This window comes from Uloborus diversus, chromosome 1 (genome assembly GCF_026930045.1).
Source record: "Uloborus diversus isolate 005 chromosome 1, Udiv.v.3.1, whole genome shotgun sequence".
Lineage (NCBI taxonomy): Eukaryota > Metazoa > Arthropoda > Arachnida > Araneae > Uloboridae > Uloborus > Uloborus diversus.
Genome location: NC_072731.1, coordinates 148,912,061 through 148,937,533, shown reverse-complemented (window position 1 = coordinate 148,937,533; position 25,473 = coordinate 148,912,061). Strand labels below are relative to the sequence as shown.

Here is a 25,473-nt window from a genome sequence, read left to right as displayed (position 1 = left end):
ATTAACAGGAACAGGTGCTGATTCAATTTTGGTGTCAATAACTCAAACGGGGGTTGAGCTATAGAACGTTTTTTGTCGTCGATTGTGACTGCTGTATCTCAAGAAATAATGAACAGAATGAAAGAAAAATTTATCGGCAAGTAGTCCTTAGTGGGTATAAGAACTGATTTTATTTTGGTGTCAACAGTTAAAAAGGGGGGTAGCGCAATCGCCCGTTCTTTTTTTCCATTGTGAGTGCCCTATCTCAAGAAGTAATGCTGCGTTCTGGTTGAAATTTGGAATATATGTGAATCCATACGTAAACAGGCATTGGTTCAATTTTGACGCCAATCGCTCCAAGAGGTGTTGATTTTTTTTTTTTTTTTTTTTGAATAAAAATAGCTTTATTAATGCAACAATAAGAAAGATAAATCGTAATAGATTGTCGTCTGCGTATTTCTCGTGATTTTAATTGAATGGAAATATCGGAAATATTATCTCAATGATTTAAAATTTTCAACTGTTGCCATCTTATGTTTGTTAACAAATAAAATATTTGTAATTAATTCAAGCAAGGCTTTTAAAATAACTTTCAATTTTCGCTCTTTGCTTTGCTTTTAAAATAATTCAGACATTGGGATGGTAGTCAAGTTTTTGCATGTGTAATTTTGTTTTTGTTGGGAATATTGCTTCCTCGTCAAGCATGGGGAGGGATCAGAAAAAAAAAAAAAGAAAAATATAGAAGAAAGTTTCGTGATGGCCACAACATACTAGTTTTTTTTTTTTTGGTGTCCCTCTACTTTTCGCCGAAAAGAAATTTTCTTCTACCTTGTTTTTCAGTTTCAACCTTATTTTTACTTTCTTCTATATCTAATGTATAGAAGAAAGTATTGGATTCGTGCAAATTTTCGAATTTCGAATTTTGACGGATTCGAACGTTTTGAGGTGTGCTGAGTCCATTTCGACCATGTTTGGAAGATGTCTGTGTGTGTGTGTGTGTGTGTCCGTCCATGTGTGCCACGTATGTGTGTGACTAGTTTTTTGTGGCCGCTCGACAGCAAAAACTACCGCATGAAATCGAACGAAATTTGGTACACGTATGTGCCCCTATGTGAACTTGTGCCCATTGAATTTTGGCGCAAATTCTTCCAAGGGGGTGGAGCAATGGGACGTTTTTTGAGTTTTGCGTGACTGCTATTCCCCAGGAAGTAACTGGCGGAATCAAACAAAGTTTCGTCCAAATGCTTCTTCTAACAGTACAGCTCCTGATTCAATTTTAGTGTCAATAGCTCAAACGGGGGTTGAGCCATAGAACGTTTTTTGTCGTCAATTGTGACTGCTGTATCTAAACAAATAATGAACGTAATCAAACAAAAAATTGTCGACAAGTAGCCCTTAGAGGGTAACAGAAATGATTCTATTTTGGCGTCAGCAGCTGAAAAGAGGGGTGGCGCAATCGAACGTTCCTTTTTTCCCATAGTGAGTGCCATATCTCAAGAAGTAATCTACGTTCTGGATGAAATTAGGAATAAGTATGAATCCATATGTAAACAGGCGTTGGTTCAATTTTGGCGCCAGTTGTTACATGGAGGGGGGGGGGGGGCTGATTTTGTTTTTAAATTTGTGTAAATAAAAATAGCTTTATAATTGCAACAATAACAAAAACTAGTATGTTGTGGCCATCACGAAACTTTCTTCTATATTTTTCCTTTTTCTGATCCCTCCCCATGCTTGACGAGGGAACAATATTCCTAACAAAAACAAAATTACACATGCAAAAACTTGACGACCATCCCAATGTCTGAATTATTGTAAAGACAAAACAAAGAGCGAAAATAGAAAGTTTCTTTAAAAGCCTTACTTGAAATAATTACAAATATTTTATTTATTAACAAACATAAGATTGCAACAGTTAAAAATTTTAAATCATTGAGATAATATTTCCGATCATTTCCATACAATTAAAATCACGAGAAATACGCAGACGACAATCTATTACGATTTATCTTTCTTATTGTTGCATTAATAAAACTATTTTTATTCGCAAAAAAAAAAAAAAAAAAAAAAAAAAAATCAACACCTCTTGGAGCGATTGGAGTCAAAATTGAACCAAAGCCTGTTTAACGTATGGATTCACATATATTCCAAATTTCAACCAGAACGTAGCATTACTTCTTGAGATAGGGCACTCACAATGGAAAAAAAGAACGGGCGATTGCGCTACCCTCTTTTTAGCTGTTGAACCAAAATAAAATCAGCTTTTATACCCACTAAGGGCTACTTGTCAAAATTGTTTTGTTTGATTCCGTTCGTTATTTCTTGAGATACAGCAGTCACAATTGACGACCAAAAACGTTCTATAACTCAACCCCCGTTTGAGCGTTTGACACCAAAATTGAATCAGCACCTGCTCCTGTTAGGGGCAACATATGGACCAAATTTTGTTTGATTTCCACCAGTTACTTCCTGAGGAATAGCAAGCACGCGTAACTCAAAAAACGTCCCATTGCTCCACCCCCCTTGGATGAATTCGCGCCAAAAACCAATGGGCACAAGTTCACATAGGGGCACATATGTGTACCAAATTTCGTTCAATTTCATGCGGTAGTTTTTGCTGTAGAGCGGCCACAAGAAACTGGTCACACACAGACGTGACACACATACACACATACACACACACACACACATACACACACACACACACATACACACACACACACACATACACACACACACAGACAGACAGACATTTTCCAAAAATAGTCGAAATGGACTCAGCACACCTCAAAACGTTCGAATCCGTCAAAATTCGAAATTCAAAATTCGAAAATTTGCACGAATCCAATACTTTCTTCTATATATTAGATATAGAAGAAAGTAATAAATAGTAATAGATTGTCGTCTGCGCTTATTTCGTGAGTTTAATTGCATGGAAATGATCGGAAATTATATTTCAATGATTTAAAATTTTTAACTGTTGCCATCTTGTGTTTGTTAACAAATAAATGTTTGTAATTATTTTAAGCAAGGCTTTAAAAATAATTTTCAAATTTCATTCTTTGCTTTGCTTTTGAGATAAATCAGGAATTGGGATGGTTGGGATGGTCGTCAAGTTATGGCGTGTGTAATTTTGTTTTTGTTTGGAATATTGTTTCCTCGCTAAGCATGGGGAGGGATTAGAATTATAAACTAGTATGTTGTGGCCATCACGAAACTTTCTTCTATATTTTTCTTTCTTTTTCTTTTTTTTTTCTGATCCCTCCCCATGCTTGACGAGGAAGCAATATTCCCAACAAAAACAAAATGACACATGCAAAAACTTGACGACTATCCCAATGTCTGAATTATTGCAAAAGTAAAGCAAAGAGCGAAAATTGAAAGTTATTTTAAAAGCCTTGCTTGAATGAATTACAAATATTTTATTTGTTAACAAACATAAGATGGCAACAGTTGAAAATTTTAAATCATTGAGATAATATTTCCGATATTTCCATTCAATTAAAATCACGAGAAATACGCAGACGACAATCTATTACGATTTATCTTTCTTATTGTTGCATTAATAAAGCTATTTTTATTCAAAAAAAAAAATCAACACCTCTTGGAGCGATCGGCGTCAAAATAGAACCAAAGCCTGTTTACATATGGATTCACATATATTCCAAATTTCAACCAGAACGTAGTATTACTTCTTGAGATAGGGCACTCAAAATGGAAAAAAAGAACGGGTGATTGCGCTACCCCCCTTTTAGCTGTTGACACAAAAATAAAATCAATTCTTATACCCACTAAGGGCTACTTGCCGATAAATTTTTCTTTCATTCCGTTCATTATTTCTTGAGATACAGCAGTCACAATTGACGACAAAAAGCGTTCTACAGCTCAACCCCCGTTTGAGTTATGGACACCAAAATTGAATCAGCACCTGTTCCTGTTAATACCAACATATGGACCAAATTTTGTTTGATTCCGCCAGTTACTTCCTGAGGAATAGCAAGCACGCGTAACTCGAAAAACGTCCCATTGCTCCACCCCCCTTGGAGGAATTCGCGCCAAAAACTAATGGGCACAAGTTCACATAGGGGCACATATGTGTACTAAATTTCGTTCGATTTCATGCGGTAGTTTTTGTTGTAGAGCGGCCACAAAAAACTGGTCACACACAGACGTGACACACATACATACACACACACACACACACACACACACACATACATACATACACACACACACACAGACAGACAGACATTTTCCAAAAATGGTCGAAATGGACTCAGCACACCTCAAAACGTTCGAATCCGTCAAAATTCGAAATTCGAAAATTTGCACGAATCCAATACTTTCTTCTATATATTAGATATAGAAGAAAGTAAAAATATATAGAAGAAAGTTTCGTGATGGCCACAACATACTAGTTTGTTATATTTAAGAAGGGAGGAAATATAAAATGTGGGCGAAAAGTAGGGTAATATATATATATATATATATATATATATATATATATATATATATATATATATATATATATATATATATATATATATATATATATATATATATATATATATATATATATATATATATATATATATATATATATATATATATATATATATATATATATATATATATATATATATATATATATATATATATATATATATATATATATATATATATATATATATATATATATATATATGTATATATATATATATATATATATATATATATATATATATATATATATATATATATATATATATATATATTTATATATATATATGAGCCATTTTTTTTTTGATAAATTTGTATTGACTTCCTAGAAAATCTCCATTTCTGACGCCAAAAACATATTACACAGATCATGTATATTCACGATGTTTTTTTTCTTGCACGGTAAATCACAATTTGATGAAAGTATATTTGAAAAAATGTTGAATGGAGAAAGAATGCCTTAATTGCATCTCACCAGAAGACCACACAGCGATAGTGTAATAATGAAACGTTTTTTAATAAGCAGAAATCGAAAAAGCATTGTAAAACATGTTTCTAGACGCATAAATTATTTGTCATCGTGTCCCCAATATCGAAACATGAGATCTTAAAGTCTGCCAAAATTTTAGGAAAAATCGTCAAATTTTTTCAAGTTTCAGTGAGCAACGGAAGGCATATTTGGCACGATTTGTAGAATGATGCAGGCGGTAAAATTAGGTGACCAATTTTTCGCCAAATCTTCAAATTTGGAGCTTTCCTTAAAATTTCGGCAGACTTTAAAACCCTATATCTAGATAACGGAAATTATTTGTGGGTCAAAAATATCTCTCAAGATACTATTTCGATTACTACCTATTTAAGCTTTTTTCATCCTTACAATATTCGTATGGATCCATGGTCAAGAACAAATCTAAAAACTAAGGTAAGATGAAGGTAAAAACAATAGGGTCCCGACTATCGGCGGACCCGAATTCAGCCTTGATCTAACCACAGAAAAACGTTACGTGATGAACCATTTTGTCTTAGAAACATGAATCAAGCACGTTTCAGTTGTGTGAAACCCCGTAGTTTTATCTAAAGAACATAAGTTGGTTCAAATTTATTGTGCAGTGCAATTTACAACAGTGAAATAAATACTGCAACTATCATTTTTTTGGCTTAGAAGTTGTCTGATTATTGAAACAAATATGGTTTACGCTTAGTATCTTTTTATATTCTTGGGTATGATCGTCTCACCATTATTTTACGTGATCCATTTTCATATCGCACTTGTCGGGCGGGGGGGACAACAAAAAAGCGTAATCTACACGAAAACAAGATGTAACCGACGCATTCGAAAGTAGCGAGTCAGTTAACGCACAAATTAACGGCTTGCGCACCTACAAAAAGATTAGTCTATTATCATACTTGACAGTATTTAAAAAAAAAAAAAAATAATAATAATAATAATAATAAATAAATAAATAAATAAAAATTAATTTGAATTTTGACATCTGGAATTCAAATTATGTTTTTCGCAATCACGAGTGTGTGTGTGTTTGTGTCTGTGTGCAGGTATGAGTGTGTGGGTAAATGTGTGTGTGTATTTATCTATGCGTGTGTGTTTGTGTGCAGGCATGAGTGTGTAAGTATGTGTGTGTGTAGGTGTATGTTTGTTAATGTGTGCATGCATGAGTGCGTGTAGGTGTATGTGTGTGTGTGTAGGTGTGTGTATGTATGCGCGTGTATGTAGGATATGGACGCAATCTGGAGACGGTTTTCGCTAAAGGAGCAGCATCGTGAGGCCGATCGACAGTGGGGCTGCAGAGAGAGGCGGGGGGAAAATAAAATCATAGGAACATCAAAACCATCAAGTGAGAACAATAAGCAATGTGATTGCTCAAAAAAAACCTAAGCAATTTTTCTTTATAATTAAAAAAAAGAAGAAAATTTGTTCCCGGTTTATTAAAATTTTCGCAATTGCTTGAAATTTAAAATGCTGTTTTTTTTTTTTTTTTTTTTTTTCTTTTTTTTAAACTAGAGCAATGACAGTGAACGAACTTCATGTTTGCTTTCATTCATAATTCTCATTATAATCACTATTAACATTACTCTACACCTCAACGAATTTTCGCAGCAATGCGTTTTGTACTTAATCATTTAATAGGAAAACTACATGAAATCAGTGGCGGATACAAGGGAGGGGGGGGGGGGCTCATGTGGGTCATGACAGCCGTTTACATATTATTCAAATTTTGCCATTCAGAATAATATGGGAAATTTTTTTTAAAGAGACTATTAAACGAACAAAAACACACGAAATATTTTATTAGCGGGAACAATTCACTAAACATTTGAAAATCTAAATTAATGTGCCACGCACAGAAGATTAGATAAATCAATTGAAAGAAATGAATTTCGATTAAGACTCTTATTTTTGTATTCAGCTCCTAAGGACGCCCTCATTTCTTTTGAGCAAAACACTATCGCCACATAGCTGAGGTCAAGACCTGTGATAGTTATCGATCACAGACGTCCTCTTATCTGGATGACCCTTGGACATTTTCCCTTGTTACTGCATTAACTGCACAGTATGACTCTCTCTCTTAGTTTGGATTCATTATTAGTAACTTTCCCTCGTTAAGACCATTGGTTAATGAAGTCGAATACATCCACTGCTGTCATAATGCAGCACATGATTTGGATTACGGCTGCACTGTGTTTATGTTTGGCAACTGTTGTCGGATTTTTACGTGAGTTTTAATTGTTTTGATCTAGCACATTTAAAGTAACTCATTGTTTTTCTTTTTTCAGAATATTCCTATGCTTTTTAAAAATATATAATTGCGGATTATATGTGTTCAATTACTCATACTTTATTTTCTTTTACCCCAAGTGTTTATTTTTTATGGCTACAAATCAAGATAATTTCTAAGACATCATTTCTTTGCCCATTGCGTCTGAGCAAAAGGAAAGATTCTTGATTTATTAACACTGAAAACATATACTTTATTCTTTCAAAACCTTATTTCAATTTTCCGTCTTTGACGAGAAGAAAAATTTGTATTTATAGCTGAACGTGTACTTTATACTTTTCAAGTGTAATAACAAACTATAATTCGTTATCAACAATTTTGAGCATGGGCGCAGTCAACCTCTCCAGAACCCTTGATTTTAGAACATATTGCCAATTCAAACACGGTAGTTTATTTTCGCGTAAGGACTGATATGACATTCCTCCCTCTAATCACGTCACACACGCACAGAATGTAAATTCGGGCAGTGCAAATGAACTTAATATATCTACTGAGTATGTCTGTTGCGCTGAAAAGCCAAAATTAACAAATGTCAGCACTCACTGGTTAATGTGTAACTAAATATTTGGTCTTTCAGCAATGTATTGTTCTGCGACTGTTGACTATTATTGTTGAATTTCATCCAGTGAAATAACAATCTTGGAAATAATTTGTCAGAATTCGGACTTTCGCACCAAAATATATAAACTGAACAAATATTCAATTTGTAATATTTATGTATCTGTTTTTGAAGATTGTTACATAATTTTATTAGAAGAACATAAATTATTACGTTCGTCAATAAACTATACACTTCTGAGGGATATGATTGATTTTTAGAATTTAAAACTACATGTGTGTATGAGACCTAATTAATTGGGCAAAAATCGCTAGGGTATTTCTAAACACGTAACTAAAAAGAGAAATTGAAACATTGTAAAGTTTTTTCTGCTACTTTTTAAATTCAGGGAAAAAAATGCTTTAAACAGCTCTGCGCTCCTCGTTTATTGTAACCTTAAAAATGAATAAATAAACAAATAAATAAAATAAAAGAAGTAAAGAAGATCAAGATGAAAGAAAGAACGGTATTTTTTTCATTTCATAAAGAACATTTTTCCGCTGTCCGGGTAGAGTTGATTGTAATTCACATTTTCTTTTAACCAGACAAGGTTTATATTTGAATATTATTTTTGGATTCTGATGCATAATAAATATAATATTTTAAAGTAAAAGAATAAATATAGTTTAAAACAGAATGTAAGTGTAAGCTATATTTTACTTACCCAGTTTTTATTATTTAATTAATCATTATTAGAGTGTTTTGTTTGCTTTAAATTAAGAATAATTTGAAAATTAACAGAGACCTCTACCTGTATGTGAAAGAGATTTAAAGAGGGGTTGAAATCATATTAACATTAGTAAAGTGCAAAAATTTAAAAACTTTTTGCAAAATTGTGTTTCGGGGCTACAATGAGCATTTCGTTTCAATGTAGAAAAAGTTTTGAGAAAAAAAATAAATATTTCAAAGTTTTGAGAAATTTTTGAATTCTGTAAAAAAACATCCTCAGTTTGACATTCCTGCATACTATTATTTTAAAATATACCTAACTGAAATATTCTCTGGTGATATAAAATAATGAACTTTTCCATAAACTTTTGTTTATTTTTAAACACTTTCCATTTTACTGTCAAATGGGTGAAAGCTAACATTTAATACCTTTTTAAAACGCAAAAAAACTGCAGTTTTTTTGCTTTCTTACAATGAAAATTTGTGAGAAAAATACCACTTTTCTTGCGTATTTTACTACTGAATTGAATTTTCTGTAAAAGTAATAACCCTCAAATATAAGTGAAGAGTTGATTAACAAGCTGCAGGTAAAATAAATGACTTTTTAATTCCATATTCACAAATTTTTAGGGGAAAAAGCACAAACCAATTATTCAGAGAACTTTCCAAATTTAGGTTGGAAAAGATTAAATTACTTCTTCACAATGAGTATTTTAAAATTTATTTCGGATGAGGCCCGGGCCAATAAGCCCTCCCCCTAAGTACACCCTTACCTTGTTAAATGCTTGTCTCGTTTTGGTTACTTTCTAATTGCTATCTCTAAACTTTTTACAGTCATGAAAACAAAGAGTCGTAGGTACTCAAAACAACTCTTGATTTCATTTCCTTTTCTTTGGTAACAACTTTCATTTTTATCCGAAACATAATTTATTATATCTCTATGCACCATTTTTTCCAAATATCGTATAATAGTGTGCGCACCACGATTCGAAAATCATTGCTATAATAGGCGTAGTCCTTTCATGTAACTAAATAAGAAATTAAACAAAATGCATGAAGATTTTGGTGATCCTAATGTCAACTAACTTTCAAAATGTATCAATTTTCAGCAGAGTTTTCAGACAATGAAGTAAAAGAGAGTGTCGGCGACAGGTATGAACTGCACCCTGCCTGTATGACGCTGATAAGGTCTCAGATTAATATGGAGATGCAAGCCAGTCTAGTATATATGAATATGGTACGTATGTAGTTTTGGAATTGAACGTTTTCTTGCGCGTAGAAAAAACTCCGAGCAAAAAAAAAAAAAAAAAAAAAGAAAGAAAAAATCTTTTTTTGCAAATGTTAAGCTCTGCCGAACAGTTTGGTCACCATTACTTTTAGTAGGGAAAATTATTAGCTACGGTCAGCCAACCAGTAATGCGCTGGTTTGTCTTGTGTTATCAACATCAACTTTGAAATCAATACTCTAGAAACAATATCAATGCATTCCAAGAATAGATTTGTCCGAAAATACACCCCCACCACATATTTCCCAATCATAAACTTTTATCTACTGAGGGATTTCTTATGTTAATGTTTCTTAGTCACCAATGGTGAATTTTCTTTGCATTTAATTTTTTGAGGTGTTTCTTCTTTTGAAGTAACTGACATTGCTGTTATTATTTTTAGTACTTTTTCTTTTTTTTCGAATCAGATTGCAGCATTATTGTACGTATTCCTTAGTCTTTTCTATCATGCAAGAATAATTTTGCTATTAAATAAAAGATTAAGGAGCTTTTTAAGAAAATGTGCCCATTACTAGTGAACTAAAAGTAAGCATTTTAGCTATTCTTACTCAAATGTATTGTTAAGAATTGATAAGGATATTTTAATTCAATTCTATATATTTTTTTTTTTTTGGAAATATGTAGGGACATCAAACTTTTGAAAAGTTCATTTATTTTGCATATTCATATTCCGAAAAGAAAAAGATTAAACTTATTTATTTCCAGTATATTACTTAAAAAAATAACATTGTAATGAATCATAAGCGAAATTTTCCAAACAATAAATGAAAAATGCAGCAGAAGTATAGTTCTATTACAATTTTTATTTATTTATTTATTTTTAATCTTGTTCAGACTAACTTTTCAAGAATGTGTCAATTATCAAATTTTTAATTTTTAGAATATCCAAATAGGTTGGTCACGATGCTTTAAACTTGATTATGCTAAAATAAAAATAAATGTTATTAATATTTTGAATACTTTTCTTTTCTGTTTTTTTTTCTTTATTTTTGTGTTTTCTGAAAGTAATCGCATTTAGTTAGCATGACCATTAATAGTTTTTACTAGTCATTACTGCAGGACAATAACTAGACGTGTGGGATCATAACTGTATAAGCCTGTGGTGTTTTCCAATATACATAAATCAAAATTGAAAAAATGATGAAAATATAACAGCTATAGAGGTGCCATTTCTAAGTTCTAGCAAAGTTAGAATTAGTTTTTTCCATAAACTGGATTTGTGACATTTGTATACGAATATAAAAAAACCTCTTAACTATGCGTATACCTTACTAAAAAGTTCAAAAAAGCTGATGTTTCTTTACTGTAGAGTTTTCATGTCATAATTAAATATTGAAATACGTTAATATCAATAAAGCCCTCATTGTTTTTTGCACTTATATGGCACTTGTAGTGTGTAAAATACAATTTAAAAGTTTCGCAGTTTCAAGAACCCTTTCCCTAAAGTAGAAAATATTTTGCAATTTTGGAGGATCCGGGTAGCGCTCTTCCTTATCAGTGGAGCACATTAAAACATTGTATCGTCTCTATCTGTTTCAGAATGCTCGAAAGATTCTGAGTAAGAACAATTTTTGTTTCAAAAACACGAAAAATGCACGGCAAAAGATTTTGTGATTGCAAAATCAGCTTTTACTATTATCAAAAATATCTTAAGAGGTAATTTTAGATGATGGGAGGAAAGTTATGGTGAATGTAATTTATTTTTGGTGGTTTGTGATAGTGGGAGTATATGTGTGATATTCAGTTATAAATTTGACTTTATATAGGTGGCACATGATATTCTGATGTGGAAAAGGGAGAGAACTACATGTATCCACACACACACACTCAGAATCGTAGAATTATTATTTTCGTAAACTATTTGCTTCTGACAAATTTATAAAGTTTTCTTTGCTACTATGATGCTACGATTTGGGAAATTTCCTCATGTGTGGGGAGTTATATAACATTGTATTTGTGAGTTATCCCATTTAATCGAGAGCGGACCAAGTACAGAATGCCATTGAAGGAACTGCAACTTTATTTTTACTAAGTATCAATAGAAACAGCGAAGGTTAAAGTTAGCAAATGGAACTGTGAGAATATTCACTTGGTGAAACTAAGGGCAAAACTTCACCGGGGAAGAAAAATAAACTTAAAAAGCAAAACTCTGGGTTATTTGTGCTCGGTGGATCCGATTCCTCTCTTTATTCTAAAAGCAAACTAAACTGTATTTTGTTTAAAAAAGGTTATGGTCTGTGCAATATTTTCCCAATCCAAAAAACAGTACGACCTCGATTATTCGAAATTCTTTTCACCGAAACGTTAGCCGACTGGCGTCGGTTTTCTGGACTTACTTTTCTGGACACCAGATTCAGTTACGGAAAGAGAAAAAGAATGTAAATGTTTCAACTTCAGATCCTTCATTTTCTTTTAGCTGAATTGAGAGATTGAATTGATTTTGTGCATTGTGTCCAATACTATACTCTGAGAGTTACTGAGTGTGAATGATTTGACTTTTTGACTGTTTTTTCGTGAATGAAAACATGTTTCCTTTCATCTCAGAGATAGGGTAATGGGACCAGGTAAATGGAAATACCCCGCTTAATTCCCCATGAGGTTGATATAGTTCGCAGAAAATTGTACCATACACAATCAGTTCGGAAAATGAAGCAGTTCAATGTATTCAATCTGAGACCTGCTTGCTGAATCCTCTAAATCTAATCTGAAAGCATTTAAAAATAAAAAATCACACAAAAAGTAAATTATTCGATGAATTTATGCAAAATATGCACGAAATTTTAAGTTAGATCAAGATTTAATAAGAAAAAAAAAAGAAATTTGATTTAAGAAATAAAAATAAAGTAAGAAGAATGAAAAGGTAGTACGTATTAAAAGTCTTATTACACAGATCGCTCTAATTTCGTCTACGCGTCCAGTCAGGGGCGTTCCGAACCAAATTTTTTGGGAGGCGAGCATGCATACATACATACACTGAAATTATGAGAAGAGACATTAGACATTAAAAAAAAGTTATATAATTGCAATACTCACCAATTTTTTTTTTATAGCTATGCCGAATAAGAAACAAAATTGAGACAAAATTGAGGGTCGTTTTAAACTTTCATACTGAAAAGTCCTAATGTTAATTTATTTTCTTTCTAGGCAGCCCATTTCGACCAGAACAGTGTGGCTCGAAAGGGTTTCGCAAAAATGTTTCGAGAAAATTCAAAAGAAGAAAGGGAGCATGCTCAAAAGTTGATTGACTATTTGAACTTACGTGGCAACAAACTGGCTCAGTTTAATATTGACGTAAGTGAACATCTTCTTTTTGAGCAATCACGATTGCTTATTGTTCTCACTTGACTGTTTTTGGCGTTCCTATCATTTTATTTTCCCGTCAGCACCCTCCGCAGCATCACCGTCGACCGGCTCCTCACGATGCTGCATCTCTGGCGAAAACCGTCTCCAGGTTTCGTCAATATCCTACACTTACACGCATACATACATGCACCTACACACATATACATATATACACCTACACACACATCCATACACCTACACACATACACATACACACACAAACACACACACAGCTACACGCTCACATACACACAACTACCCTCACACTCATGCCTGCACACAGACACAAACACATATGCCTACACACACATACACATACCTCCCCCACACACACCTACACACATACATCATACACATAATTACCCACACACTCATGCCTGCACACAGACACAAACACACGTGCCTACACACATACACATACCCCCTACACACAAACACGCATACCCAGTACACACAAGCACACATACCCCCCACACACAAACACACACACTTGTGATTGCGAAAAACATAACTTGAACTCAAAATGACAAAATTCAAATTAATTTTTTTTCTATAATTTCTTTTTGAATTTTGAATTACTGGTATTATTTAATGCATTTGTATAGCACAGATAATACAAAATACTAGGATTGAACATTTAAAGGGGGAAAAAAAGAAGATTCATGTCGCTTAAACAGAGTTGGGGAGATAGGGGCACAGTGGGACAAGTGGCATTTTCAATATGATTCGAATACTAAAATATAAGAAAAGTAGCCTTTATTTTAGATAACATGTATGGCAACATCGTGAGGACTAGCCGCTGCCACATTTCATTTTGTATGGAAACTGCGGCCTTTTTTATTTTTACTATCACCGTTGAAAAATCATGTAAATTTAAAATTTTAGAATTTAAGGTATTATTTCATTGTTTAATATAACCAATATTAATGCATTGCTTCAAAGCTGAACATTTCTTAATTTCATGTATGCAGTGTTTGTTCTTTTATTACATTAATAAATTTTTAGCAACTTTTGACTCTTGATTTAAAATACTGCTTTAGAGGTACAGTGGTGTATGCGGATGCGGGTGACACAATGGCTTCATAGGATGTCTCGTTTTGCCCCCCCCCCCTTTTTTTTTTTTTGAAGTGAAATGTAATACCAACCAAAAGCGTCCAATCACAATATACATTATTAGGTGTAGATTTTTTTTTTTTTTCAAATTGAATAATACCTTCTGTGAAAAGTATGATCTCAAAACTTCAAAATTTTGAGCGAACATCTTAAAATGGTCATTAATTTAGTTACATTAATTTAAGTTTATTTATTTTTGCGTTAGGAGACTTCAACTGTAGGGAAACTAAATGATCAAACCTCTGACTAAAAATCAGTGAAGTATTCTTGGAGAGGACAAAAATGGTTCCTTTGGTGCTTGAAATGGGGGGTTTAATTCGGTGCAATAAGCAAGTTTTTTTAGATTTTCTACATAAGAATATTCTTTTGTTTCATGCTTCTATTATTCGTGAAACTGGCCCACCTTTTATTAACTACGTTTTACGATAGATGGCAGCACCAAATTCATTAGTTATAAAATCTCAGAAACAGTATTCATATTCATATGATGGTAAAAAGTGGTGGTTTCAGAGACGCCCCGCAGGAGGTCACAGCGATCAGTGGCCTCCCAAAAACTTTCCGTGTCGTTGGCAAATTTGGTCTAAAGATTCGACCAATTCAGAGACAAGATGGCAAAAATGTTTTTTTTTTTTTTTAAAAGTTCTGATGTGGTTTCTCACTATTGTCCCCCACCAATCTCAACCCCGCGGGATTTCGGGATTGAAAGGAGCCAATCCCGCGAAACTTTATTTTTCTAAGAGTTAAATTTTCATGTCAAATATAAAAAGTTGGACTTTTTAGGAAGGATTGCTTTTGTTACATGAATTAACCTTTATCTCGAATTCAGTACACCAATTGCAGAGTAATACAAAGTCACACCTCAATAATTAGCGACTATCGTTTGGTACTCAAATGTGTACTTTAAAAAAGTCCAATGCTTCTTAACAAAGAATCACTCGTATGGGATGGTAAAAGATCTTTGTGCAAATAATAATGGGCTTGATGAAAACGCGCGTGATGTGGCTGTACTGCAGTTGGTTTTACTGAGATTAAGTAATGTGGACATTTGGCAAACGATCCCCATAAACTTCACCACAGTCGAAAATAGATTTTTCTTTTTTTTATGGGGGTAATGTTAAGGGATTTTGCTCACGAACTTCAAATTTCGGACAAAAACGATGTCTGTTTGATTTTGTGTTTCCAATTTAACTCACTTCATTAACGTTGCATCAGTGCATTTGATTCGTTATACAGCAGGGAATAAACGATGACTGGGTTACAGTCTAAGTAAAAGTTTTTTTTAATGATTTCGCTAATATTACCTCTTACTTTAAAGAGGCAATCAAAAACTTGAGCAGCTTAACGTACTAAACTGTCATGCGGGCCATCTACTGTTTCAATAAAGTTTCTGTCACCTCTTTTAAACTCGTGTCAAATATTGAAGATTGCTCAGTTAATTCATCAAACATAATTTTTAAGATATCATCCACATTTATATTATTAACTTTATGTTGACAAAGATATCTACAGGCACTTTCTACCGGCTAGAGAGCATCTCTACATAGTATAAAATGAAGTCTCCAAAAAGCGTCTGTGTATTTGAATTCGCAAAACTCAAGAACTACTCGGCCGATTTTGCTGAAATTTTCACAGTTTGTTCCTTTAAGCCCTGAGAAGGTTTGCAGACCAGTTCGAAAACAATTCGATGAATAGTTATTTTTTTATTCCAATTTAGGCCCAATTTTAAAATAAATTCCCGAATATGGGGGTGAAAAATTACTCACAAATAGCAATATTGTGTATCGTTGGAAAGGGAAGAATTTTCCGCGTTCTACGCAATTTATTCCAATGCTCTAACTTAATTGCGGCGGGAGTTTTTTACGTTTTTAGCTCGATTTTTTTAAGGCTTAGCTGAAATTTAGGCACTAGTTTCTTCATTAAACCCATCAATAAAAAGTGAAGGAATTGTCCCACAGTTTTCTTTTAGACAGCACTGGAAAGAGCTGCTTTTTTTACTCCAGATGTAACTCGATCTAAGGTCAAAAGTTTAACCCTCTACTCAATTAGAAAAAAAGTTACAAGCGAATTAAATGAAGTTCAAAAATCTGTTTTCTATTCAAGTTTAAAAAAATTTTATTTTACGTTTCCACGGTAACGCTTTTTGAATCCATTGTTTATTTCCATCTTTCTCATTTTCAATTCTTAAACTTATTTTATTTTGTGTTTCCATGGTTACGCCTTTTAAATCCATCTTTCTCATTTTATTTAAATTTTTTAAAAAGTATTTTAGTATCTGTCATCATTGTTTGGCGAGAAAATTTTGCTTGATGTTTTTTTTTCCTTACATTTAATTGTGGTTATTGAAGATACTTCACTTGACGCAAAGATTTTTTTTTTCCAAGGTAGACCGGGCAAAGCCGGGCAACGCAGCTAGTAAATAATAAATAATGCCAGGTTATTCATCGCTTTCTTCTTCGGAGAAAAATATTTCCACTTTTAGTAAGTTAAAGGTTTCGAGTGCATTCCTTAAGTTTACTGAAGCGTTCCAATATTGCATTCAGGTTACTGCAGCAGATTTTGCACTCTGTAATACACTTTCTCAATCTGTACATAGCATAAAATGAAGTCTCCGAAAAGCGTCTGTTTGTTTGAACGCACAAAATTCGAGAACTACCCGGTCGATTTCGCTGAAATTTTCAGAGCATCTTTCTTTCAGCACCGGAAATGTTTGCCGACCAGTTTGAAAAAAATTCAATGAATAGTTCTTTTTTTGTTCGAATATAGGCCCAATTTTCGCATAAATTCCCGAATATGGGGGGTGAGAAATTACTTGCACATATTAATATCATATATCGTTGGAAAGGGTGGAATTTTCCGTGTTCTATGCAATTTGTTTCAATGCTCTAACTTAATTACGGCGGGAGTTATTTCCGATTTTAGCTCGAATTTTTTTAGGCTTAGCTGAAATTTAGGCATTACTTTCTTCATTAAATATATCAATAAAAAGTGAAGCAATTGTCCCACAGTTTTCTTTTTGGCACCATTGGAAAAGCGACATTTTTTACTCCAGATCTTTCTTGACCTTTGGTCAAAAAACTAAGCTTCTATCTTCAAAGGAAAAAAGTTACAAGTATTTTTGAATCAAGTTTTAAAAATCTCATCTCCATATATGTTAACCATTTTATTTTCATGTTTCCCATGGTTACGCTTTTTGAATCCATCGTTTCATTCCATCTTTCTCATTTTATTAATTTCTTAAACTTATTTTATTTTGTGTTCCCATGGTTACGCTTTTTAAACCCATCTTTCTCATTTTACTTGCTTAAAAGTATTTTAATACCTGTCGTCATCGTTCGGAAGAGAAATTTTGCATGATGTTTTTTTTTCTTTTATTTAAGCCTAATAGTTGTATAAACGTCACTTGACACAATTTTTATTTTCAAGGCAGACCGGGAAAAGTCGAGCAACGCAGCTAGTTTCTTCTAAAGCCAAATTCTCTGGGCTTCAATATTTATAGAAGGTTTTCGAATAGACTTATGATTTTTACGCATTATCGCAACTGCTGAACGTATGAGCACTGAAACTTCGAATGAGAATACCATTTTATTCTTCAGACTCTATTTTTATTGTTTTCTTGAATGGTCAATCAACCGTTCATCATATGAGACACAAAGTTTGTCTTGCTCTTCTTGCATACAGGAAGGTGATTCAGACATCTGATGATACTTGTAAAAATATTCGTTTTATGGACAGCAAAAATTGAGAAACGTTTGCATGGAAAATCCCGGATTTTGGTCTCAATCCCACGGGATGAATCTCACTAAAAATCATACGGGATCCCTCGGGATTCGGGATCGGAATTGCGGAATTGGAAACCCTATTTCTCACTATATGTGGACAGGGCTTAATTTCTAACGAAAGAAATAGTCCTCAGGTAAACAATCTGAATTCCGTTTAATATTAAAAAATTAACATAAAATTTTTGCTGGAACTGATCCTATAAGTAAGCCCCCATGCAAATTAATCCTTGGATGTAGGTATGTGTACAATACATACGTAATACAAATACAAATACAAACGTGACGACCAGCAACAAACTCTGGACTCAGCTAGGGCAGTATTACTTTTCAAATTGTTACGTTTTACCCACTTTTATTCTTTGATTTCATCGTAGGAATATCAGACTGCGTGTTATCTCTAACGATCCAGTAAATAATGTAGAACAAAGATGGGGGAGGGAGGACAAATATTTACTTTTATATTCACTTACTAAAAACGCTAAAAGCTTACTAATAATAGTTAATGGAACACCATGTTCTGCTCTTTAAAAATTGTTCACTACCATTTTTATTAATAAATTATGTTTTATAAAGGAAGAAAATTCCACACATTATCAATACTTCTACTACAATATCAGTGACTAATATGACTAATATGTGATTTGGTTGCGAAACATTAATTTTTTCATGCATCAGGTAATTTGCAAAACCCATCATGCATTCAGTACCTTTTACTTCACTAACATTATTGGTGCAATTGCATAGGAAATGTAATGATCTGGATTATTATCCGGAGTAAGAATTTTCCATAGCACTGGTTTTACATTACAATCTATAGTTGACGAATACCTCCTCTGAACTATCCCCCTTTGCACCTGATAAGCAGTAAGTCCAAAATTTTACTTGCAATGATCGAATTGCGTTCCCATTCTAAGAGATTTTTTTCATCGTGGTATGCAATGCAACGGATCTGCAAAGAATCTAAGAAACCAGTAATAATAATAAACTGTACCTTGGGTGTAAAGTGTTGTACTATGGGACACTTGTACCTTGGAACACAGCTAATTTCTATGAATCTACTTTTGTCAGCCATGTTTTTTGTAATCTCCAATAGTAACTTTCGCCACTAAATGGTGCCATAGTAACAAACAGCAGCAAAAGAGTTAAACCGATGATTTTGTGAGAGAAAGAAAATTTCATGACTCCAAACTAAATACTTGCTTCATTTTTATTTCATTTTCTGTCTTTGTATTTGTAGAACTAATCAACTGAATTTTGTTTTGTTACAAAAAAGAAGTACTTCAAATATTTTGGTTATGAGAAAATAATGATAGTGCATCTAGATTGACCACCATTTTAGTTTTTCTTACACGACGTGGGGATTGTACCTCGGGACAGCCTAACATATTGTCGCTTTGGACACATCCCCAAGTGCAACATATGCATGATTCTTAATAATTAAGATATGTTTAGGAATTTGGAAAAATGTTCTAATATGATGTAGTCTTTTAATCACACTTAATGTTAGATAATAGTTCATTAATTCATTATTTATGATTCATTATTAATTATTTATAATTAAATTCAGTACCATGAAATTTTTTTTTGCTTTTCTTTTGCGAAATTGACTCAAGTGTATGGCTGTTTCCTGAATCATGAAGAGTCCCATGGCACAGCAGGATGTGTCCCAAGGTACAATAGAATCTTGTACCTTGGGACAGTTTAGAACTCTTACTTTAAGTGGATGGAAATATTTTATTTTCAAACTGTCTGAATTTCAAAAAATATATTGCAGAGAAAAATGTTGAGGTATTTTAATGTGACTTTTCGATTTTAAATTCGATTTAAATAATTGACGTTAAAAATTAAAATATAAAAATTGTCGCAAAGGAACATTACTCTACCCTAATGTATTTTTTTCTCCTATTTAGATGCCTGATAAAACAACATGGGCTAACGCTCTTGAGGCATTAAAGGAAGCCATCGCCTTGGAGAAAGACGTGTACAACCAGCTTAATCATATTCATGACGTTGCAGACACACATTGTAAAGACAGTCATGTAAGTTATTATTTGCATACATTTTATAATTTTTTCTCTTGCTAAATATGCTACGGTTTGTCTTTAATATACTGTAAAGTTCCAAACATGAATATTATCTAATGACAAGAAGAAAACCCTATGAATTTTTATTTAAGACATAAAGGATTGAATTTTACACACACACTTCCGTTTCTCGTCATTAAGAATTATCTAAGTCTTGAACTACTAAAATAGAGGTGAAAGTTAATTTCTATACGATGCAATCTTACTGCTACGACCTGCGTTTTTGGAAGATTGCTCTAGTCACCAGAGCAAGAAGTTGCTCAGGGAAGGGGGGGGGGGGCGAGCGTCCAGACTAAAAATAGCCAACTCTGACACTTCGAAGGTTAAACCGAAGCAGGCAGAATTTAATGTTCCTTTTACATAGTCAGTCATACATACATAACTTTTATTAGATGATGAAAAATTATAAACAGAAGAGAATAACTTTTAATTTTTATTTCAGGAAGTTAATTTTGAGTTTCAAGGAAAGGGGTGTGAACTCGGAAACAACACCCTTTTCTACGCTTTTATTAAAAAAGGGGGTGGTTGGGGGGTACTATTCATGCACCAAACAATTGGAAATGACATGGTATATATGTGTATTAATTTTATGGTAATTAGAACATTTAATACTGCTAAATTTTTCCAGGATTCATATATCTCTTTAATGCTCACTTTTCCTTTCTTTAAAGAGAAAGACTGTTTTATGCCTTTTGACCACTTTCTCATATCCTCTATACAGGGGACACACACTTTATGTGGAGCCCACGAATTACCCTAGTCATCAAATTTTACACCGAAATTTGTTTAATTGACTCTTTACAAAATGTGAGATATTCGCTTCACAAATGAGAGCTGTTTTTCAAGTACTCTGTTGAAACAAATTTAGTTCGGAAATATTAATTAACTTAAAAAGTGCTTCTTTTTTTTCCTTTTTTTTTTTGTCCCAGAGACAAATTGTCTTCAACTTTCGCCATAATGATAACTATGGCATCAAACTTATGGCACTAAATGCTAACCACTTTCCATAAGCATAACTCTATTTCGTGGTGGGACAAAGCATTTCTGAATAGTAGGTATATGTCATAGAATTTTTTGACTGTTTTTCTTGAAATCAGCGTCCAAAAATGTATCAGAATCATCATTGGTTTGTAATCACTTTTTTGGTTGCAGGCCTGTGTGAGTGATGACAATAATAGCAAAAGTAAAACATAAATAAATTATGGTCATCATCATTATGAAAATTGAAATCAGTATTGCTGATATAACTCTGATGAATGAATAACATTTTGTAAATTATATCATTATAGTAATAATTATGACTGAAACTATATGCATCTTTGTTGCTTTTACACTAAAATTATTATGCAATTATTATTGCTAGAATAATAACTGAAATAGATCCTTATGATAACATCAGATTTATCATAAGGGTCATTCCATAGAAATGTCAACCTCAACCTCAGAATTTTTTTTTCCACAAAGCCTTAATTGTGAGCTATCATTTCATCCAGCATACTTTCTAGTACATAAGTCCAGTAACAGTTTGCAAAAATTTCATTTGGTGTTTTGCTTCTGGCTCTAAACGTGCGAGGTTGTAGAAAAGGCTTAGCTTGTGCAAAAAACATGCGTCTACGTTTTCTTGTGTAATGTAAAAGTTTTTGCAAAATTTTAAAAGTACTATGTTTATTCTAAATGAATAGATGTTGGCCCAACAAAATTGACTTTTCTTTTGCAAACATTATAAGCTAAGTCTTTTAATTAGTTGGGTTATTTCACAGAAAATATTTACGTTACGTTAGTCACGAAAATGTACTATTTTCTGCTTAAAAACTAAACCAGATGATTGAACCGAAAAGCACTTTTTATTTTCTTACATCTGTGTCATATCTACTTAAAAAGTGCAAAATATTTATTTTAGTATCAGTAGATATAAAATAATTAGTGTGACTAACGTAACATTTGAGCTGTGACTAACGTAACAGTTTGCATGTGACTACCCTAACATTTTAAAAATGACTGCTAATATTTGAAACTTATTTAATTTAATGTAAATTTTCATGAACAATTTTGAATATGTAGGTATTCTATATTGGTTAAAAATATAAAGGGTAAAAAATACCAGTAATATTACATTGTAGACCTTCTGTTTACTTAGAAAAATACTTTTTTAAAGGTCTTTATAAAGATACTTTCAATTTAAAGAATTAATAAAAAAGAAAAAGGGTGAGTAAAGCAAAATGAGTACTCTGCTGAATGTATATTCAACACAAGAATCCAAGCTTAAAAATTAAGATAATAGAAATACAGTTTTAACAAAGAAGAACGTCTCTATTTTTTAGAAAATACATCTCCACCTATTATTAAAATGAAGTAACGGCTGCTTGTTGGAAAACATTTGAAGATGTTACATGACACAGTGACAATAAGCGCTGCTGCCATATATTTCAGAAAATGCAAGAATGATCATTTAGAAATTCAAACATTTGCGGTGATATCTGGAATTAAAAATTCATTCTGCAAAAACGTTCGAACATTTTTTTTTCAATATTACATTTTAATTCAAAAGGATGCACAACACTATTCGTTTGATGAATTAGTAAACCTTTAAAAATAATATGCCATTGCAAAGTACTACGGAGTTTCTTATGACGATAACTAGCATATCAGCAGAATACTAGAATTCAGTGAAACTACCAACATGCAAAAAGTTAATTTTTTAAAAGAGAGATATTTAGGATTTAATTAGCCCAAGAATGATGTTATTCAGTTTGTAAAAGCAGTTTTTTTATTTGTTTATTTTTTTTTTCGCACATTCAAATTGAGTTGATTGAACTGAATCCTTCCATTCAATTTTTCACACTAATATAGAAAAAAAGTAAAGAAAGAACCATAATACAACACAAAGAAGGTTCCTAAAAAGTGTAAAAGTAATATAAGAACACGAAATTAATTATAAAAAGTTTTTTATATGCATTCATTGCCTGTTATTCGATGGTTACGTTAGTCACGTTACGTTAGTCACACTTAGTTTTTCGGAAAAGTACCATTTAGGGCCAAAATTAATTCGTCTGTAACAAATCTGTAGTACGATTTTAAAAATAGATTGTTTACCTCTTACAAATATATCGGCCAATTTTAAATGTCTGCGTAAGTTTCAGAAAAATTTGCCTCGTAACATAAGCATTGTTTCTTAGGGTTGCAAAAATGTTACGTTAGTCACGATGCCTTTTTTTGGTGAAGAAACACCTGCCAGCGCTTATTTTGCTTCAAATTCTTGGTAGAAATGAAAAATAGTCACCTTGTACATTTTAAATCTGCATATTAAACCAAAACACATTTATTTTTACTCCCGGTGTAAATAAAAAGAGTTTGAAAATCAGCTGCGAATGTTACGTTAGTCACTATGGAATGACCCATAACTAAAATTATTATGCAATTATTATTGCTGGAATAATAACTGAAATAGATCCTTATGATAACATCAGAGTGAACCTTAAGGTTTCTAGTCATTTCATGTCAAAATATCATTATCAAAAATAGTAATACGGTAAACAACTAATGATTCTGATATCCTTCATTCCAAAAAGCATATACCTGAAGAAAAAATTTTAAGAATAAAGAATGTTTCGTCAATTACATTTTATGTTCCAAATTTCAGCTAACAGACTATCTGGAGAGAGAATTTCTGGAAGAACAAGTGGAATCGATCGACAGTTTCATTCGCCACTCCTCCGTTCTTGGAGCAATGTCTGACAGTTCATTAGGAGAGTACTTGTACGATCAACAACTTCTACGTGACATCAAAGAATAGCGTAACGCAATGTCATTAAAGCTGCTGTCGATGTAAATGAAATGTACACAAAAGTCGTATTTTTATTTATTTTGTATTAAAAAAATTAAAACCTTTAAAACGAACTCAATTTTTGTATCATTCATTTCATTTCATCTTCTATATTTCAACACAGTGAAACTTGTGCATAATATAACTGTCTATAACGAAAAACCAATCTATAACTATTTTCTTTGATCCCGGTAAAATTCTTATTTACTCAATGTATATTCAACTTTTCGAGAGAAATAATTACTCATCTGATGCACCAATCGATAATAAATTTTTATAATTTTTTTTTTCAAAAAATAAAAACTAATTCATTTATTTATCTATCATACCTTCTTCTATTTTAAAAACTGACTTGAACAGGAGCTAACAAAAGATGGAAGCAAAGCGCTAAGAAAATTCAAGTCAATTGGGGAAAAGCTAAACTGTGCTGGCATCCAATTGATAAGAATTAAAACAAGTTGATGCGAATAAAATTTTGGAATTTCTTTGTCAACCATAACCATTTCCTTCTTTAAAAATGAAACAGCATTGAAAAGTGGACACTAACTGAAAACATCTGAAAGGGTTCATCCATACCGAAGTTGAAAAAAAAATTTGTAGTGTAAAAATGTTTCCAATGCTGATAACAACGAAAATGTCCTTGCCTAAGATGTATATATGTTTTTAACTTTTATTTTCTTTGATTATAAAAGCTTAAAATTTTTAAATAGTTAAATTAGCCATTAACTTATTATTTTACTTTTAAAACTGAATTACTTGAATCGATTTTCGATTTTTAAAATAAAACTCAATACATTATATCATGGGCGCCCATATGCGATGTTGCAAGGGGGGGGGGGCTCAAATATTTTCCCCGTGGTTTAGCTGGATATTTTCCCCATGAAAACTGATATCAGAACCGATTAGAGTCATTAAAATTTGACATTTTTAATAACTTATTCATTAATGGATGGATAAGAAATGTTTTTACATTTTTGCAAAGAAAAAAATACTGAAAGCAAGGAAGTTCTAATTTCAAAGGGAGGGGGTCGAGCCCCCTTGCCCCCCCCCCTATATGGGTACCCTTGCATTATATGCATTCGGTAGGTTGAGAGGAAATATCTGTATAAATGTTCAAACTGTCTATAACGATAACCTGTCTCTAAAAATATTTTTTTGAAGGTTCCAAAAGCGTCGTTATAGACAGGTTTACTATATTAAGAATAAATATAATCAATACAAATATAGGGACTTTCCCTGACTAGTGTCAATAATATAACTTCTTTTCCGGGTTGTAAATCTACCCGAGAAGTTAATATTTTAGTAAGTTACATTAAGTTTATTCAGCACCAACTATAATTTAAGCTATCACTCAGGAATTTGGATTCATGTTGTTCTTTAGAACTTAAAAAATAAATTTTGATGCAAATGTAAAATTTAACGAAAAATTTTACATTATTCCTAATCCTAACTACTATTTTAGGAAATTATTAATTGTCATTCAAAATAGCGACAAAAAAATCATCTTG

The 25,473-nt window shown here is 32.4% G+C and overlaps 1 protein-coding gene across 2 annotated transcripts; it reads left to right on the top strand.

The window, feature by feature from the left end:
* The first annotated feature begins 7,042 nt into the window (after positions 1-7,042).
* Positions 7,043-24,044, top strand: LOC129222046 (soma ferritin-like). 2 transcript variants are annotated; one of them, XM_054856476.1, is made up of 5 exons: positions 7,043-7,208; positions 9,651-9,775; positions 12,969-13,115; positions 19,969-20,097; positions 23,783-24,044. In XM_054856476.1, the coding sequence occupies exons 1-5, from the start codon at positions 7,112-7,114 to the stop codon at positions 23,933-23,935; spliced, it is 651 nt and encodes a 216-aa protein (XP_054712451.1). In that variant the 5' UTR covers positions 7,043-7,111; the 3' UTR covers positions 23,936-24,044. The 2 variants fall into 2 exon arrangements, with proteins under 2 accessions (XP_054712451.1, XP_054712443.1); XM_054856468.1 differs by having other exon boundaries at positions 9,648-9,775.
* The last annotated feature ends 1,429 nt before the right edge of the window (positions 24,045-25,473 follow it).

Excerpts from the sequence above, each read along its gene's own strand:
- LOC129222046 (XM_054856468.1), top strand. The coding sequence starts at position 7,112 with ATGAAGTCGAATACATCCACTGCTGTCATAATGCAGCACATGATTTGG. Across the intron at positions 7,209-9,647 it reads AACTGTTGTCGGATTTTTAC|CAGAGTTTTCAGACAATGAA; the intron begins GTGAGTTTTAAT and ends ATCAATTTTCAG. Across the intron at positions 13,116-19,968 it reads TGGCTCAGTTTAATATTGAC|ATGCCTGATAAAACAACATG; the intron begins GTAAGTGAACAT and ends TCTCCTATTTAG.